The sequence below is a fragment of the Elaeis guineensis genome, chromosome 5 (assembly GCF_000442705.2).
Source record: "Elaeis guineensis isolate ETL-2024a chromosome 5, EG11, whole genome shotgun sequence".
Lineage (NCBI taxonomy): Eukaryota > Viridiplantae > Streptophyta > Magnoliopsida > Arecales > Arecaceae > Elaeis > Elaeis guineensis.
Window position 1 is genome coordinate 6,688,422 of NC_025997.2, and position 18,570 is coordinate 6,706,991.

Consider the following 18,570-nt stretch of genomic DNA (forward strand, 5'->3'; position numbering starts at 1 on the left):
TGATAAATAAATTTTTTTTTTGCATTATTCTGAAAAAGGACTCCTATCTCATCCATAGACAGAAATAGCCACTGTAAAATCATTCTCTTCCTGGTTCTTTTCATGACATAGAATTTGCAGCAAGGATGAAGCAGATGCCAACCACGTAAATCTAGTGATATATATATATATATATATATATATATATATATATATATATATAATATATATATATATAATATATATATATATATATGAGATGTTTGGGGTATAGCTAGTCTGGTTAGAACTGTCAATTTAAATTGAATCTATCAGATTGATTCATCTCATCATATTATGATTTATATTTTAATAATTCATTTAAAAGCAGATCAAATTATCCGTCTCATTTAGATTGATGAATCGAGACGGATCAAAGTGGACTGACCTGCCCATTTTGTTTAGTAAAAAAAATATTATCAAATCCTCTTAAGACTTTGACCCTTATCTAGTTATCCACTTATTTTGTATAGTAAAATATTATCAATCTTCAGAAATTGTGGAGGGGATGCGGAAAGGAGAGGAAATGATTCATAATTTTTTTTTTAGGAGAGAGAATTTTGATGGATTGATCTGTTTAATCCGCAGTCCATAACGGATCGGATCGGATTGGAATTTTTTCAATCCGTCGGTCAATCTGTCCCGTCTTGTTTAGAGGTGAATCGGGGTGGGTTGGAGCAGATCGGTCTGTCTTGACATCTCTAAGTCTGATGAATATTTCAAGCAAATTTGTTTTAGATGACTTATAGATGCCAAAACTAATTCTTGTTTTTAGGTATCATTCACCTAATAATTTCAGGGTTCGCCTAATGTTGATGGTTCAATTTTTTTTATCCAACTTGTGTGATGTGGGAAATTTGTCTTTAGAGGCCAACCAGGCGAAAATTCTAACTTCCTCGAGGCAAGCATGGCATCAAAATTTACTCAGTTTATTATAACGTAAACTTTACATTAGAAATCTAAATTTTCCTAATCAGGTCGTATAAGGACAGGCAAGGATGCAGTAGTTAGTCTGATACCTAAACAAGGTACTTTACATTACTTGGCAAAAAAACATGCAAAATATAGGAAAGACAATTTTAAACATCATATTTATCATATTTCTATCAACTCCACATCAAATTAAATTGCCAATGAATTATCACAATACCTATCTAGATCGGCTTTTCCAATTTTAAAGCATGAATAGAATATTGAGCTTGACTTGCCTTTATTTTAATTGTTTGGTTATAACTAAATATAAACAAATAAAGTAGTTAAATGCCTTTTATTTCTCTAGTAATTTTAATGGTGTTTTTTTTTTTATTTTTCTCAAAATTTGAAATATTTTTGTCAGCCTTCTTTCCCTACTCAATCCGTCTAAAGCAGAGATCTAGAAAAGGCCCTTTTGACCATCGCAAGTGCTTGCGATGATCACTAAGATGTTGAAACTTGTGACTTAAAAGCAAGCACAGCATTCCTTGCAGGCAACCAGACACTGTGCTGAGGCATCATTGCACAGAAAGCCTAATGTCTTTAAAACGAACTTCCTTTGAAATTTAGTTTTCTTTACTTCAAATTCTTTACAAACTCAAGATTTATACCCTGAAAAGTCCAAACGTTTTGAGAAAACAGGTTATGAGTATCTTTAAAATTAAACGGCATAGATCGTCTATCATCGTAGTGGCTGTAGTTTAGTGGTTAGAATTCCACGTTGTGGCCGTGGAGACCTGGGCTCGAATCCCAGCAGCCACATATAATTCTAAGTTCAAATTTTTATTCCTTTAAAAATTCTTTCTCTAATTCCCAAACGTCCGTCACCGCCCCAGATCTTTTTTTTTTTTTTTAATTCACAAACATCTGTCATCGCACCAGATCATTTTTTTTTTCTTTTTTTAATTCACAAAAATGCGTCACAGGACCAGATCAACGGCTACAATTTACAGAAATACACCGGACCTTGCAAAGGACACGCCAGTTGCGGCCCTCTCCACCTCCTTTCAGGTATTACTACGACGCCCAAAACTAAAATTCCAGGGTGTAATTACCAAAATGGATGATTTTTATATGATTCAGGATTGTATCAATGCAGCAAGTATAAATCACTGGAAATTGTAAGCACGGAATGAGCGGAAACTCTTAGCCCTGGGAACTCTTTTGCTATCCCGCTTCCCTCGACTTCGCTGCATGAAAGGAAAAGATGCAAGGTTCTTCGTGATGCATACTTATTGCTTTTTGAAAGCTTCGCATCCATGTCAAAAAGCTGGAAAGCGATGCAGATTCTTGATCGATCTTAGTATTCTGATACATGAGCAGTCTCCTGGAACTCATGGACAACTACCAGTTATCAGTTTCCATAAGAGTGATCAGAAGATCATATGAGAGACTTATGACTCCGAAAGAAACAAAAAATCCAGAGGAATTTTAGCTGAATCTGGTTTAAAGGACAAATATAATTAACATGCAGCGTGACCATCATGGATTTGCAGAGTCTAGAATTAGTTCTGATGTATCAAAACCCAATGATAAGAACAGAGAGACTGCTAGCTGTTGGTACGAAAAGAACATGGATGGGGTTCGTGGGCCCAAGTTCTTCATGAGATTGCCATGTATCCCGAGAAGAGCAGAATGCAATCATGGAGATCAATATATTGTCTTGGCTGATCTCTATCACAAGGTTTGGCATTTTAATCAAGCATCATGTTTTTAACCGACCTCTACCCAAAGTTCTATCATGGTGGTATTATGATATATCTTTAAATAAGTGACATCGTTTTCCAGACAAAAAGGCACATTCTGGTGCTATCAAGATTCCATGGTTTTCTGTCTTGGAGGTGACGGGAAAGACCCCTTTCTTTGTTGAAGAAAATGCATGCTTTGGGAGTGAAGTGGGCTGAAAAATTCAAAAGCAAGGATTGCATCTTGGATATTTAGATTTGGATATCGTGATTTAGTGCATTCAGAACGTATTTTTTTAAAATTTTTCTTGTTATTTTCTTGTTTAAGCTAATTTTGACTCGACACACTTGAAGAAAAAACACTGGAGCTCTTTTAAGGTCCCTTTCTTTCGTGACTACACCAATGAAATAGAGGAAATCGTTAGGTATGGAGCAGCAAGATAAATGATACTGAAAAGTTGTTGACAATGGAGTTACACTGCCATTGATGTCGGAGTGCACATCCTAATATTCCAAGGCGGAAAACTCGTGTTGTTAATTGCAGAGCTTCCCTGTAAACTTCTCCACAATGGCTAACTTGTGGAAAAATCATCAAAAACTGTGACTGAATCTTGGTGATGTGCCAAGCATGGGCTCGTTGTGTACAATATTTTGAACATTGTTGTGGTTAGCACAGTGCCCTGCTTTTGGCTATTTATTATGGGATGTTCGCCTGTTTGTGTTTGTCCAGTTTCATCAAGTTTGACACACTCTAATTTCTTTCTTGTCCTGTAAAATCACTGGATGTACTAGAGTGGCTTTCGTCTTGGTTCTGTTCAAAATAACTGCCGTCAAATTAGCTAGGAATGATAAATTAGATATGTAGACACAGACAGCTTTCTCTCCCCAAAGGCCTAATGGTTAAGCCGGTCCAACCGGGTCCAGAAGGCTGAGAAGCCACGCGTGGGATCTTGTTGGGCTGGATCAGGGTCAGGTCTAGCCCATAAATAACCGTACTCAAGAATGAGCCTGGTTTTCTTGAGGCCTGTGGGACCAGGACATGCATATGGTTGTTGCTCTCCGTTCAGAAGCCACTTTGCGGGTGAAAAGCAGGCCAAATGCCCAACACCAAGAGACGTACTAACATTTTTTTTCTCCTTCTGGTGAGTTTCATCTATTGCTTTATTTCTCCTTCTGGTGGGGCTAGAGAAGGTTTTGGAACCTACCACTGCCTCTCCTATTCCCAACATTTTTTTGTTTTCTGCTACTTCGACCGCAATGATATCAGGGAAGCTGATATCTTCCTGTTTCTATTTATTCCCCTACATTTATCACTTGGAACACTGTCTCTTCTTCATAAGATTAGCCATGCGTCTTGCAAGCCGAGAAAACTGCCTGGTATACGGTTACTATTGCACCTTCGTAAATTTGAAGACTTCGATAAAATACACAGAACAAAAGAATCATTTACGCACACACCCAATCAGATGGTCCAACCCCACAAATGGCCGACAACAGATGTGATAAGATTCGCACGCGCACTTACAACTGTACCCTTATCTTCGGAGCTTTTCTTATCGTGCATTCGTTGCATGAAGACAAGCTTCTTTGACTTCGGATCGGATTCCATGTATCTGACCTACATGAGAAGTGCTTGAGATTTATAATAGTGAGCACATGCCTAATTCAGTGTCCATGGACAATGTACCATCCATTATAGCATTTAATCAACAGAATACCAGGTTATCACTTTGAAACTCTAGCACAAGAAGCAACAGCCACCTCAACCGACACCATTCCAAGCACTTAGTTGAACGTTTAACATCAAGAGAACCAAGTACAAAAAAGCATTCTTTCAATTGATTTAAAGCAACAAGTACACCAATTCACAACCCGCAAACAACAAGAGACCTATCTCGGCAACCAACAGAACATAACAAAACCAATAAGCTACTGAGTACTGACTATTTCGACTTCTAAAAGGAGATTACTGGGGATTGGGAGGCCTGCTGTTGGCCGCTGAAACCCTTGACCCCCACTCAAGGAGCTCCTTGCTGGTATCATCCTTGTGCACGACAACTTCAATGAAACAAAAGCAGTCTTTCTTGGTCCCCATTGCCGTATCAATTGCCTCCTGGAGCTCCTCTTCACAGTGAACCTACACAAACACAAGTTGAAGTCATGAGTTTCAAATCAGAAACTATCAGATTTTAATTCTATTGTCACACAGCTAACCTTGCAGTCCAGCACTTGCCCTCGCCATTGTGGATGGCCTCCATCAAGGCAGTGTAGTTCCAGTTCTTGATAACATTATAAGGGCCATCATGAATCTCCACCTCAATTGTATAACCCCCATTGTTAATGAGGAAGATGATGCTGTTCTGCCCACAACGCAGCATCGTGGACACATCCTGTGCTGTCACCTGGATTATTTTGTACATATACAAGGAATTAGAATTCCATATCAGAGTTTGATCATCATACCAGAGTTCCATCATCTCACATTCAATTACAAGACAATACCTGAAAGCTCCCATCACCAATGCAGGCGATAACACGCTTACCCCTTGCAGCCTGGGCATAACCCAGAGTCGCCCCCACTGACCAACCAATCGATCCATACTGCATTTGGAACTCATATCTACAATGCAACAAGCAATCTTTCTTTATCAGCAACACAACCAAAGAGAGGTTGGAAATGGCATCACTTTGAGGTTTGAAGCGAAGTATAACTGTATTGTGTTTTATGAATGGAGGAGCTTACCCACAGCCCTCTGGCAATTTGAGCTTCTGACATTAAACCATGAGTCTCCGGTCTCGGCGATCACGGCGGTATCGCTCGACAGCATCTTCTGGATATGCTTGAAGAGTATATTCACCCTCAGAGGCTCTTGGGCTGGCATTCCGGAGGCTGCCCCTCGGGCACAAAGATCCGGCGGTAGTTCTCGTAAGCAGTAGTATTCCTCTTGAGCCTCTTGGCGAGTGCTCGAAGGAAGTCCTTCATTAGAATGCATCCGAAGGCCGGGCCATTGGCGATCACCACCCGCTCCGGCTGCACGATGATGGCCTTCTCCTTCTTGATTAGGAGCGAATACCCCACGGAGCTGTAGTCATTGAAGATGGGGCCCGCGAACAGGTAGGCGTCCGCGGACTCCACTATCTCGGCGCAGAAGGCGGTGCTGATGGCGCCCCAGTAGGTGCCGATGAAGCTCGGGTGGTGCTCCGGCACGAGACCCTTGGCCGAAGGCATCACGGCCACTGGGTACCCACAAGCATCGGCCAGCTCCACGAAGGCCTTGCCGGCCTTGGCCACCCGGATTTTGGGACCGCCCACCAAGACCGGTTTCACGGCCTTGTTCAAGAACTCCGCCGCCGCCTCCACCGCCGCCTCCAGGCCCATCTGGTTGCTCAATCTGATGATTCCACCGACCAAAAATCCATCAAAAAAAAAAAAAAGAGACAGAAAAGAAAGAAAGAAATCCTCCAAAAAATCCAATCTTCAGACAATTTAGGATCAGGAAAAAGAAGGGGAAAAAAAAAGATGAGGAGAAACCAGGGGAGGTACTCACTTGGGAGAGAGGAAAAAGGGGACGGGCTCTCGGCTGAAGGTGGGGTGAGGGATGGCGGGGAGATTGCAGCTAATGCTGATGTAGACCGGCTTGCTCTCCTTGAGAGCAGTGGAGACGGCGGTGTCGATGAGCTCATGGGCGTCCTCGAGGTTATTCACCACCGCCTGTGATAGAGATCCCGAGATTCAGAAAGGACTCAAATCGGCGAAAGGGGATCGAAACGAGAAAACTTTTTTTTCCTGATACCTGGAAGCAGGTGACGGTCTGGAAGCATCGGAGCTCCTGGGAGAAGTCGGGAAGGCCGATGGTATGGTGGAGAATCCGGTTGGTGCCGTAGTCGTTGGAGTTGGGGCCGCCGACGATGCAGATCAGAGGGAGGTTCTCGCTGTAGGCGCCGGCGATGGCGTTGAGGACGCTGAGGCCACCGACGGTGAATGTAACGACGCAGGCGCCAACGCCGCGGGCACGGGCATAGCCGTCGGCGGCGTAGCCGGCGTTGAGCTCGTTGCAGCACCCGACGAGGCGGAGGCCGGGCTCCGCGAGGAGATGGTCGAGGAGGGTGAGATTGAAGTCTCCGGGCACGGAGAAGACATCGTGGACGCCGACCTGGACGAGGCGGCGGGCCAGGTGGCGGCCGAGGGTGGCCTCCGCCGGCCCGGAGGCCGGGGCCACCGGAATAATCGGATGGCAAGGGATGGCCGGCGGGAGACCGACCACGCCGTTGGCCGTCGCCTCCGCCGCGGCGTCCACCGATCCAATCTTAGTATCCATAATGAGGCACTGTGGAGAAGAAACAAGGAGAGCCAAACTAGTTTTCCGCTGTGACGCAAGTTGTTTTGCGGGGGGTGGAATAGGCTCTATTTATTAGAGGAGTCAAGCCCGTAGTGGTGAAAACTCGGACGGAATTCCGGGCAAAACCATCGAGCGGTTTTGAACGGTGGGTTCCGGGAAGACCGAGATCCTGTGGGCCTCCATCGTGGATCGTGATTCATGACCGCACCGAGGCATCATGACCGTCCGATGGGTGGCTTTTTTTTTGGCGTGTGTTTGATCTTGGCGAGGCAAGCGAGGCCAGTACCTTGCCGCGACGCGTTTATTTAATCAGACTCAGTTGGTCGGCATGTGATTGGGTTGGAGGCTTATTAATGTTCTCCATAGGCGACTAAGCGAAAACAGGTGCGGCATTCGCTTGTGAAACGTGGGTATCATTCCAGCGAGGCGGCGGCGTCCCCGAGTTTTGGTGTGTGGATTCTTCTACGAAGCCAAGCTTTGAATAAGGCGAATATTTACTCACCAAAAAAACCCAAACGAAAATTCCCGAATAGCGTATCCCACCGAAGCCAGTATTTGCCAAATATAGGAGGGATATAAAAGTGGTTGGGACCGTTGCAGCGGTTTCAATAGTTTTGGTCCCATTAATTTATTGTTTAAAAAAAAAAAAAAAAAAGCGAATAGCTAGTATAAACTATGAAGTCATCGTTAGCCGGTGTAACGGGAACGGTGGACCATAGAAGGTGGTCTTGCTGCTCGTTCAGGTGGAGGCTAAGCCACGTTTATTATAATAAAAAAATTAGGAAGTGAGTCTAGAAGGAGCTGGGAGCCAAGGAATGAGAATTCTAGAAGACGTTCGAAGGGCGGAGACGACAAGACGAATAAGATTCTTTGCTTTCTCTAGTTTTCCAAAATCTCTATCGGCTTTTTTCATCAAGCAGCACCTCTTTTACTTGGATTAGTGGAAAAAGTCAAAAATTATTTTTTATCTCATTTTTTTAATGAACTATATATTAATTTGTCTAGTTAATATATAATATATGAAAGCCTCCAAAATTATTATAATAATTCCTACTAGCAGCTGCATAAACCTTGTAAGGACAGGAGGGAAGCAGGTTTAGTTGATCGATTGAGCGAAGATGCAGAGAAACGGACTGCCTGCTAAGCCAAAAATTGGAAGGCTATCTGCCTTCTATAGGCCGTTGTCCACATGCCTCTCCTCTTGGTTAGAGAAGAAAAACTGTAACAAGTGTAGCATGTAAAGCAAAAGTAACAAATAAGGATCTTGAGTAGGTGCATCTGAAAGTACATGAACCTAGATAATTTGATATGCTTTAGTAGATTTTCCACTATTTTAAAAATTAGAATTGTTGCCATTAGGAAGCAATCAGATTAAGACACCAAGCTGGCTGGATGACAAAAGTGCTTGATAATCGGCTATTCGAACCATGAACGTTGACCAAAGATTATGACCTATTTTTGACACGGGTGGTGGTTCGGTAGTTGCTTAATTTGTTTGGATGGTGATGGCTTTGATGTCGATCACCCCCATGATGATGTGTAATGGTGGAGATTTTGCTTGAATCTTGACTCCAATACGGATCCGATCTAACATAGCAAACATAGGAAAGTTTTTTTATTGGAGAGCATCCAATGAAGGATTATCTAATGCTTAAGTTAGATAAATTGTCAAGAAATGAAGGAGATATTGCGAGAGCAGCAAAGTAAGAGCGTAATGGAGTAAAAGAGCTCAAGAGCACTTAGTTAGAGGATCTCTTAAGACTTATTTATATAGATGAGAGTAGCACTCATGATCGAGAAAATCGAGAGCACTAATTAGCCATTTTTGATAATCGATATACATTTCGAAAATTACATGCGGGCATTCTGTATTTGTGCATCTCACTATTTGTTATGTGGTTATGAAAATGGTTCATTATTATTGTGGCCGAGCCGTTGCCGATTGGAAAGAGTCAAAAATTTGAAAAATTCTCCACGCACCTCTAAAATTGGCTACGTAGCAAGTCTTGATTGATTCATCAAAAGTTTCGTAACGAGCTCTTATTGATTGGTCTGCCATATCGGCTATAGCCAGTTCTGAGACGTATCAAAAATTGTAAATTATTTTTTTTATGCTAATCATTGCCAAGTATATAATAACATGGTTAGTTATGTGAAATTTGGAACAATTTTCTAACGTAATCTAGATAACTTTTATGAGCATAGAAATAATAAAGGAAGATGAGATTTCTTATGTAACAGTAAAAGGTATTATGTTGTTAGATGTTTATGCACCTTGTTGCAGATACCAGCAATAATTCCATGATGCATCTTAATAAATAATGAGTGTTTTCAGAATAAAAACAAATATATTGTAAAAATTTTCAGAACAACTATGTTGACAAATAGCTAATTCAATTGAGCTTGCATCCAACATAATTTAATCTATTGAACACGTGGTGAAGTTTGATATGTTGTGAATTGCATTCATTTTGTATGAGAAGGTTTGGTATTAATTTTTTGTCCCAAATATTACTATATCCTTCTTAAACTTTTGGGGACATAGATCGACAAATAGAGCAAATATATTGCTTGGTTGGCAACAACATAAAGGAGTAGCAGCATCCGGAGCAATTACTTTGATCATAAGGTAATCCGCTGGCCTAAAGGTCATACTGCAATTCCAACCCCTACCACCACACACCTCCGTGGGTTAGCAGTGAAAATAAATGATTACATGAAGGCCATACCAAGTCACGTAAGAATTATCAATTTAACCATCCAATAGTATTAGATATCTTATTTTAAAAAAAAATATTAGATACAGCAATACAATAAGAAATATCAACTCAAAGCACATGCATACCGAGTCACGACAATAGCAACCATGTCAACAGAACGAAATAGAGACAAAAATGATATAGATATTATCCATCTGAATCTATTTTCATATTCAAATCAATTTGAATAGCGATAAAAATTTGAATATTTGACTAATATCTATATCAGTCAAAAAAAAATAAATATGAATATAGATAGATAACCATAGAAAACTATCTGATCTATATCCAAATTGATATAAAATTCTTTATAATTATATAATATTTATTAATTTTTAAAAAAATATGTCATTATATAAATATATTATTAATTTGATTTATTATTTATTTAATAATATTTTTAATTCTGTAGTCATAAAATTTAATTATCTAGATAAAATTTATAATTATATTTATATTTTTAATATCTAAATGATATTTATATTATTTAAAATAAATATAAAAATAAATTTTTATATTTAAATAATAGTTATATTTATATTTATATTTATCAGATAAAATAGATATAAATATTAATATATTGACGTCCGATCCATATAGGATATACGATTCGGTTTCAGCTCTGGAACAGAAATCCAGTTACTACAACTAAGAATGCAAATTAGTTTCCTGTAGATTGGGTGGTCTGCCGTTGGCCGCGGAAAACCGAATGAAGTACTTTCTTTTGGCCCATCGACGTCGTATTAATTGCCTCCTTCAGCTCCTCCTCACATTTATCGTCATTGCTTGTTAAATAAAACATTATTTGGTTTATCGAAAAAATAATAATAAAAAAACATTATTTGATGAACAAATTGTACTACCATAGTGCTATACTTTGCGTCCGCCAACCGACCTTAGTCTCCATCAATCCGGGAACCGAAAGATGCGGCGGAGGATGGTGGTTGACTTGTTTTTTGAGAACTTGTTTCTGTCTCTCACTTGCGTCCACTTGCGAGGAAGGGTGTCGACTTTTATATTAGAACAAGGTATTCGGTTTCAAACAAGTATATTATATGATTAGGCTGAAACTAGGGTCTTTTTTCTGGGGCGGGGGAGGTGGAATGTGCCGATTGATTTCCACGAGGGAATTGCGCAAAACCGCAGGTCATTACGGTGGCGACCCCCAGTTTTGTTTTGTGGATTTTTTTCCAAAGAAACAGAAGGACAGGAGGTAAGTCCAGGCATGACCACCACGATCGATTACACATCAAGTTAGTTTTCCATTTCCGACGCAGTTGAACAGCAATTTTGAAAGATACTTAGGGTACGTTTGATTATATTTTTAATTTTTAATTTTTAATTTTTAAAAAATATTTTTTTATTTTTCTTATTTTTATTATTGAATAAAAATAAAAATAATAAAAAATATGTTTGATAACTACGTTACTATAAAGCAAAAAGTAATGTTTGGAGATGGCAGGTGAAGAGCTCGATGAGAAAGAAAAATTCAGAAAATGAGGGAGAAGGGGGTGGGGAGGTAAAAAGCTCAACGAAAGAGAAGGATTCGGGTTCTTTACTTTTTGATTTGGAGTTTTAGATGTGCGAAAGTAAAAAAAAAATATAAAAATAAATTTTGAAAAGCAAAAAATTTTTGCTTTGCATATAAAATAATTATTTTAATTTTTTTTTAATTTTTTTTCATGATATTATCAAACATTGCTTTTTCATTTTTACTTTTTAAAAATCAAAAAATAAAAAAAAAGTATTTTAATAGCTAACCAAATGCATCCTTAGGTATCATTTGGTTATCATCAGTGATGTGATCATCAAAGTGACGTGATCATCAGGATGATATGAGTGCTGAAATGATGTATGAATACTGAAATAATGTGTGATCACTGTGTTCGATATATCAATGTAATATCATTAGGAATAAAACTTTACTGTATTTGATATATCAGCATGTAGTGATAATGATAATATATAAAATATCATAAAAAGCTTTATATATTAGTATGTAATAATTATTTTATAACTTAATTAAACATTCTTCATTTACAACTCCTCACAAAAATATATAGTAATGATAATAATAATATTATTTATTATTATTATTATTATTATGATAAGTATATTATTATTATTATTATTATTGGTATTTATTTTGATTAGCCTATTAAAATGATATTACGATAATATTATATATAATCGAGCTTGACTAGGTTTAGTCAATTTTGACTATCAACATCAGAGTTGTTTATTAAGAATGATTTAGCCTATCAAAATAAAATGAAGTAAAAAAAATCATGAAGAATTTAACATGATCCATTCATGCCAATTAACCGTATCTGTCTATAAAAATAAAATAGATATTCAATAAATAAATAAACGATATCCATACTATTTAACTAAATCTGTCAATAAAAATAAAATAGACATCTAGTAGAGAAATAAAAGGAGGTGTTCTTTTATAGGGAGTGTTATTGAAAATAAAAGATCAAAGAAAAGAAAAAGATGAGAAAAAATTTTTTTTTCTTCATAATTTAATAACTAGAGATATTTTTGTCTCAAAATAATTTTAGCACATCATCAATATCCGATAATATGCCATCACCTGGGATATGTATGGTGATAGCATCACTGCACAATATAACGATGCTATCACTGAATTTATCATTGGATGAGATTTTGCAAGGTCAAACAAGATGATCACATCACCTAACTCACGTCGCTGAGGTGATGTGAAATATCACTCTTTACCAAACAGTATCTTAAGTTATGTATGTATGTATCTATATACACACACTTACATACATACATACTAAAATAAAGGCTCTAATGTTAATGATATAATTTAAATCTTTCTTGTATTTATATTATTATAAATAAGGTAGCAACATATGACCCGATTGATGAATTCGATATGTCCATATTAAGATGTTCAAGTTTGACATAAATAGATTTTGGTCATAAAAGGATAAATTTCTTTAGATCATTAAATAGGTCAAGTATTGATTTAGATTTTTGACTTGTTTAACCTATTTGATCCTCTTTTTACTTGAATCAAGTCATGATCTAATCTATTTAAGCCATTTGAAACTTATGGAACCCATTTACAACCTACTTTATCCATTTTTGTCCAATTTAACATGATCCGCTTAACATGTATTGGAACAATATTTAAAAATCAGATGTGATTTAAGAAAACTAATGAGAGTTTTGATTGTAAAAATTATAAATAACTTACATAACATCAAGAGATAAAATTAGTCAAAATTGAAAGCATGTTGGACACTGTCGGGTATATTTCTTTCCCTCATGCAGAAACATCCGAAAAAATCACCCCAAGATACAATTGAGGTCCTCCACCCGCGAGCGTGATATTGAGGAGGTTGATGAAGACTCTTTCAGTACTCAAAAAAATAATCAGAAAGAAAAATAATTGAAGAGAAAATATTAGAAGAAAGAGAGGGAGAGATTTGGATGGGATATCTAAAATCAGATCTCAAAATTAATTTTTTTATCGCCATCCAATATAACCATTTGTGACCATTATGATCATTAGAATTTTTATTGACCCATTGAGATTTTTAATAAGAAATCTAACAGTCAAAACTTTTAATGCAGAGTCCAACGGTTAAAAAAATAAAAACAAAATTAAATACACATGACTGTTGGTAATAATGAGAAATCATGATAAAAAAAAATTTAAAATATTTAAAAAATAAAGTTAAAAAATAAGATTAAATAAAATTTTGAGTTTTTTTTGGATTCTCTCCAATAATTTCCCACAAAACTTAAATTTTTTTCAAAAAAATATAAAATAACATAAATTTTTGGATGCTTATACTATGCAATGGGTAAGGTAACTTAACCTTACTAACCTTAGTATGAATAGTTTCCATCTGAAGAAAATGGAGTGAATCAGGTCTTGAACTACATTCCTTTGACCCAGACTTCAACTACCACATATATAGTACCGAGTTTTTTCATTGCTAATCTGTGCATTAGTGGTTCTGCACATGTATCTTGATTTTTCATGAGAGTTACTAGAGATAGCCTAAATCTCATATCTACGGCTATGTATGGATACTCTTATATAGATGAGTTCCTCTAGAGATGTATGTAGCATCACATCTCATGAAAAATATCATTTCAGATCTTATTCAGAACTACAGCTCTTCCTAACCACTACATAGGAGTACTAATTACCATAGGGATAGGATGGAGTCTATAACTCCTATATCAAATAAAGCACACATACTCTCTAATCAATCAATTAATTTGTTGTTACCATATTGAACTTTCTTCAAAGAATCTCCTGTCACAGAGGCTGGGTTCCCACTATTGGAAGGTCCGTTATAAGCAAAGCTCCATCCCCCTTGATGACTCTAAAATCTTAATCCTATTTAAACTTTTACAAGACAAACTAATATAAAAAGATTTTTTCTCCATAATTTTTGAATAATAAAATATAAAATTACCAAAATTACATATCATAATTTTAATGACATCATAAAATGTGCAGGCAGCCGTATACACATTAATGGAAAGCCATGATTTTTCTATGTTACATGACCAAATAGCATATAAAGCTACTTAAAATTTGTTAGTTTATTATCAATATATTATTTTCAGCCTTAAAATGCCCAGTCACACTAAGATGGAACAAAAAATTCATGTTTGACTGACTAAATATGTGTATCTGTCATCAGCTGTATAAGTTATAAACCCATAACTAGCAATTTTTCTAGAGTAAAAATGAGCAAAATCCTGAGCATTACAGGCCAAAAGTACTAAGGCAAACAGTTCACATATGAGAAAATTCAGATGGGTTAGATGGGTTAAAGTTTTGTTATGCAACAGAAATTGCCTTTGTTTGACATTTACTTTCCTGTGGCAAGTTTGTTGCTGAGATCATAAAGTTGAACCAAATAAATGGGACAAAGCTTGAAAGTTGCCAAGTTGCTCGGTAGTCTCTCCGAAAAATAAGCATTTCTTTTGAACAACCAATCAACAAGTTAAAGAAATTCTGATGTTCCATGTACTGACACAAGGAAATATATTACTAGCAGATAAATGCACTTTAGGAGTATAAGAATGGATAAGAATCAAAATTAGCCACAAATTTTAAGTATGTCATTGTAATCCATGTCACTTTCAAAAGCAATAATGCTGTGAAAAATCTATACTAATAGAATGTCTTGTAGTTTTAATTGGTAAAAAGTGGCAGTAATAAAATAATCCATACTTTATGCAAACAATGTAATAGTCAAATTCATTATATTTAAGAAGACAACTACGACATATAATACAGCTAGATAATTGTAATAACAAACAATTCAAGAGACTTCAGGTGTTGTTAAGTCATCCAAGCAAATGTAATCTTGCATGAATTATTTGAAACTTGTGTAAGAGTGTGCATAAAGTTTTGAAACATGCTAGAAACATAGAAAAGTATGGTCCTCTGTGGTTAAGCAATCATCCAAAAGTTGTTAATTACTGTCAAAGTTAATGGAATATGCAGAGACAAAAAAGTCCGAGCAGAGAACTTTAGTTTCGCGACACAATTATAGGCAACTGATGCCCTTAAAAAAAAACTGTTATAGATTAAAAAGTAGAAGATTTGATCAACATATGATTGTAAACAAAGTAGAGTGTCGATGAAAATTTGGTGGATCGGGAAATTGGCAAGAAAAGGGGGAGAAAAAGAGACCCAGGTTTGAAGCTAAGGATAACCAGCTTCTGTTAATTGTTAAGCTCAAGCAAACCCACAGCATTGTACTTTGGTCTTAAGAACAGTAGAATTTTCATATGCACTATGATGCAATTATGGGCTGATGGATCACAAGATAGGTCATCCTGGTGACCTTGTGAAAACCACAAACAGTTCTACATGCTGTAGCATGAATGAAATAGGAAAATGCAATAATCACCTATGGCCATTAAATCTTCATATCAATTTTATTGGCGAGATGAATAATGATATACAGATTTGAATAGAAAATATCGATACGTTTCCGATTTCAAAGGCACATAACTACATTCCTCTCTTGTTTAGAAATTTTGAAAGCCAACAAGAAATAATGCAAGCTCAAACAACATTAAAATGTAGATGGTAGCAGCCTAAAAATATCAAAGTTCAACAGCCAGTTTCATGAAACATGCACACAGTCCAGTCCCCATTCTTATTGACAAGCAACAAAAATACAATGGAACTAAAATGCTTTTTGAGTGAAAGCAGTACAGGCCAGTAAAAATAAGAATTTGCTGATAAACCAAAAACCAAGCCCACAAACAAACTTACGACACCAGCAACAGCAACAAGGTGGGAATCGTTAGTTTTCTAATCAAGTTTGATCGACGTGAAAACTCAAACTTTGATGCTAAATGCACTGGAAGAGCATGGAAAACATTGATCGAGACTATCAGGTGAACAAACCACATATTTATAACAGAAGTGGAGGACGCACAAAACCAATACCGGCCACGCTCAATCACAGATTTAAACTTTAATTATAACTCTACTGTAAAAACAGAAGAAAAATCCATCCAGACCATCGAATGAAGAAACGATGTACCCACAACAACAGTAACATAGTCCGGGTGCATCAAAACTTTTAGCTTTAAAATCTATTCAAGCATGTATATATATATATATAACTATCAGATCGATGAACAGCTTATTCTGAAGTAATCCATGCATATAGAGGAAATGCATCATGTTTTGTTACTCCATGTTTCTATAGATCACAAATCACAATCTGAGAAATACGCCTTAGATTGTTGGAACAATATTTAAAAATCATATATGATTTAAGAAAACTAATGAAGGTTTTGATTGTAAAAATTATAAATAACTTACATAACATCAAGATATAAAATTAATCAAATCTGGAAGTATGTTGGACACTGTTTTAAGATATATTTCCATCTCTTGTGCATGAATATCCGAAACAACCATCCCAAGATACGATCGGAGTTCTCCATCTGCGAGCATGATCATGGAGGAGGTTGATAAATACTCTTTAAGCATCCAAAAAAATAATCAGAAAGAAAAATAATTAAAGAAAAAATATTAGAAGAAAGAGAGGAAGCGACTTGGATGGGATATCTAAATTCAAGTCTTAAGATTGATCTTTTTATAGCCATCTAATATGATCGTTTATGACGTTAGGACCGTTGAGATTTTTATTGATCCATTAAGATCTTTAATAAAGAATCCAACGGTTAAAACCTTTAATGCATAGTTCAATGGTCAAAAAATTAAAAACAAGATTAAATGCATATGGCCGTTAGTAATAAAGAGCCGAATGGCCAGAAATCATGATAATAAAAAAATTAAAATATTTAAAAAATAAAATTAAAAAATAAGATTAAATAAAATTTTAAGTTTTTCTTTTTGGATTCTCTCCAACAATATGTTTAATCCGTTTAAATCCATTCAATTTGTTAAAATTCTACTTAGCCTGTTTAATCTGAGTTCAACTTGTTTAGTAAATGGGTTATATATCACTTCCTAGATAAATTCCAGCAAATTAAAGAGCTCTAATAAGGCATTTTTCTAAGCAAAATGGATTCCTTTTGCAACTCTGGCTCAATGAAAGCCAAGGAAAGAGTCTGGTGAGGCTAGCTAGTAGAAGGAGTGGGAAAAGCTCAAAGTTTGGATGAAAATGAAAAATTTCTTCAAGGAATCTGATCAGATTGTTGGCAAAATCTGATCTTTTCATGAAGAACCAATTGCAAACACGAATTTAAGTTTTTGATTGTGAAACAAGCAGGAAAGTGAAACCGAAATTTAGGGGGTGAAGACAAGGATGATATCCCATTTGGAGCATTGGAAGAAGAGTAGAGCTCTGGAAATCCACTGAATTGGGGAAAACCAGAGAAAATTTTGAGAACAAAAACAGAGAGTTGCTCAAATCGGAAGTCAATATTCTTCTTTGCTTCGATCCCGTGCCTTAGAAAAAAAAGCTAGCGAAGGGCCTCATCATGAAGAAGAGAATGATGGCTACTCCTGGCATCAATCTTCGTCGTTGCCTTTGTCCTCATTTGTTATTGCTGGCATCCTCTTAATGAAGTGGACTAGCATTGTGCAAGATTTAGTATCCAAGGAAAAAAAAAAAAAAACTTTTTAATATGATGAGAATATTGGCAAAAAATAGATCATTAAGGTGGTATTTAGTGCATTATATAGGTAATATTGCTATGATAATGTGACTGCAGAGAAAATATGATTACTTGATAAAATTACAGGGAATCCTATATTACAGTATTTGATATGTACATAATATTGTTAAAAAATTACAAAGAATTCTATATTGCAGCGGTATATAATTTAAATAATATGAAATATAAGTTAATTTTTTCAAAATACTGTCATCTTTATTTATTGATTAATTATTATCTATTTTCTAAAAAGACAACTTAATTTTGAGACCAACTATTTTCGTGACATTACCCATTATATTTTCTTTTCTATTTTCATAAACTGGGACTACCCATAATTTATTTTGATGGGGATATTTTGATTCTGAAGTTATCTTATTGTAATATTGCAGGATTATAAGGTTACATGTAATCACATAGCTACCTCCTCTTAGGCAATCAGATTATCTCTTTTTGAGGTAATGCTGCATTATATGTAATGCAACATTATCTGTAAAAGTAAACAAAATAAACAGTGTAATCTGATTACCTGTTGCAAAATTACATATAATCCTATCAGGATTATATGCTACCAAATGTCCTTTAATGAGAATCATTTACAGATAAAACGAAGGGATTGATTGCATAAAAGAAATACAATTGATT

General features: G+C 36.2%; 1 protein-coding gene and 1 non-coding gene across 2 annotated transcripts; one reads left to right on the forward strand and one right to left on the reverse strand.

Moving 5' to 3' along the window:
• The first annotated feature begins 1,680 nt into the window (after window positions 1-1,680).
• TRNAH-GUG (transfer RNA histidin (anticodon GUG)) lies at window positions 1,681-1,752 on the forward strand. The gene has a single exon. It is a non-coding gene; the product is annotated as a tRNA-His (tRNA).
• Window positions 1,753-4,492: 2,740 nt separating this feature from the next.
• On the reverse strand, window positions 4,493-7,071 carry LOC105044565 (pyruvate decarboxylase 1). The gene is given in 8 exon segments (XM_073257287.1): window positions 4,493-4,814; window positions 4,891-5,077; window positions 5,178-5,295; window positions 5,419-5,452; window positions 5,455-5,550; window positions 5,553-6,067; window positions 6,224-6,387; window positions 6,470-7,071. Coding segments are annotated over 8 exon segments (1,812 nt in total). The 5' UTR covers window positions 6,995-7,071; the 3' UTR covers window positions 4,493-4,641.
• Between the last annotated feature and the right edge of the window lie 11,499 nt (window positions 7,072-18,570).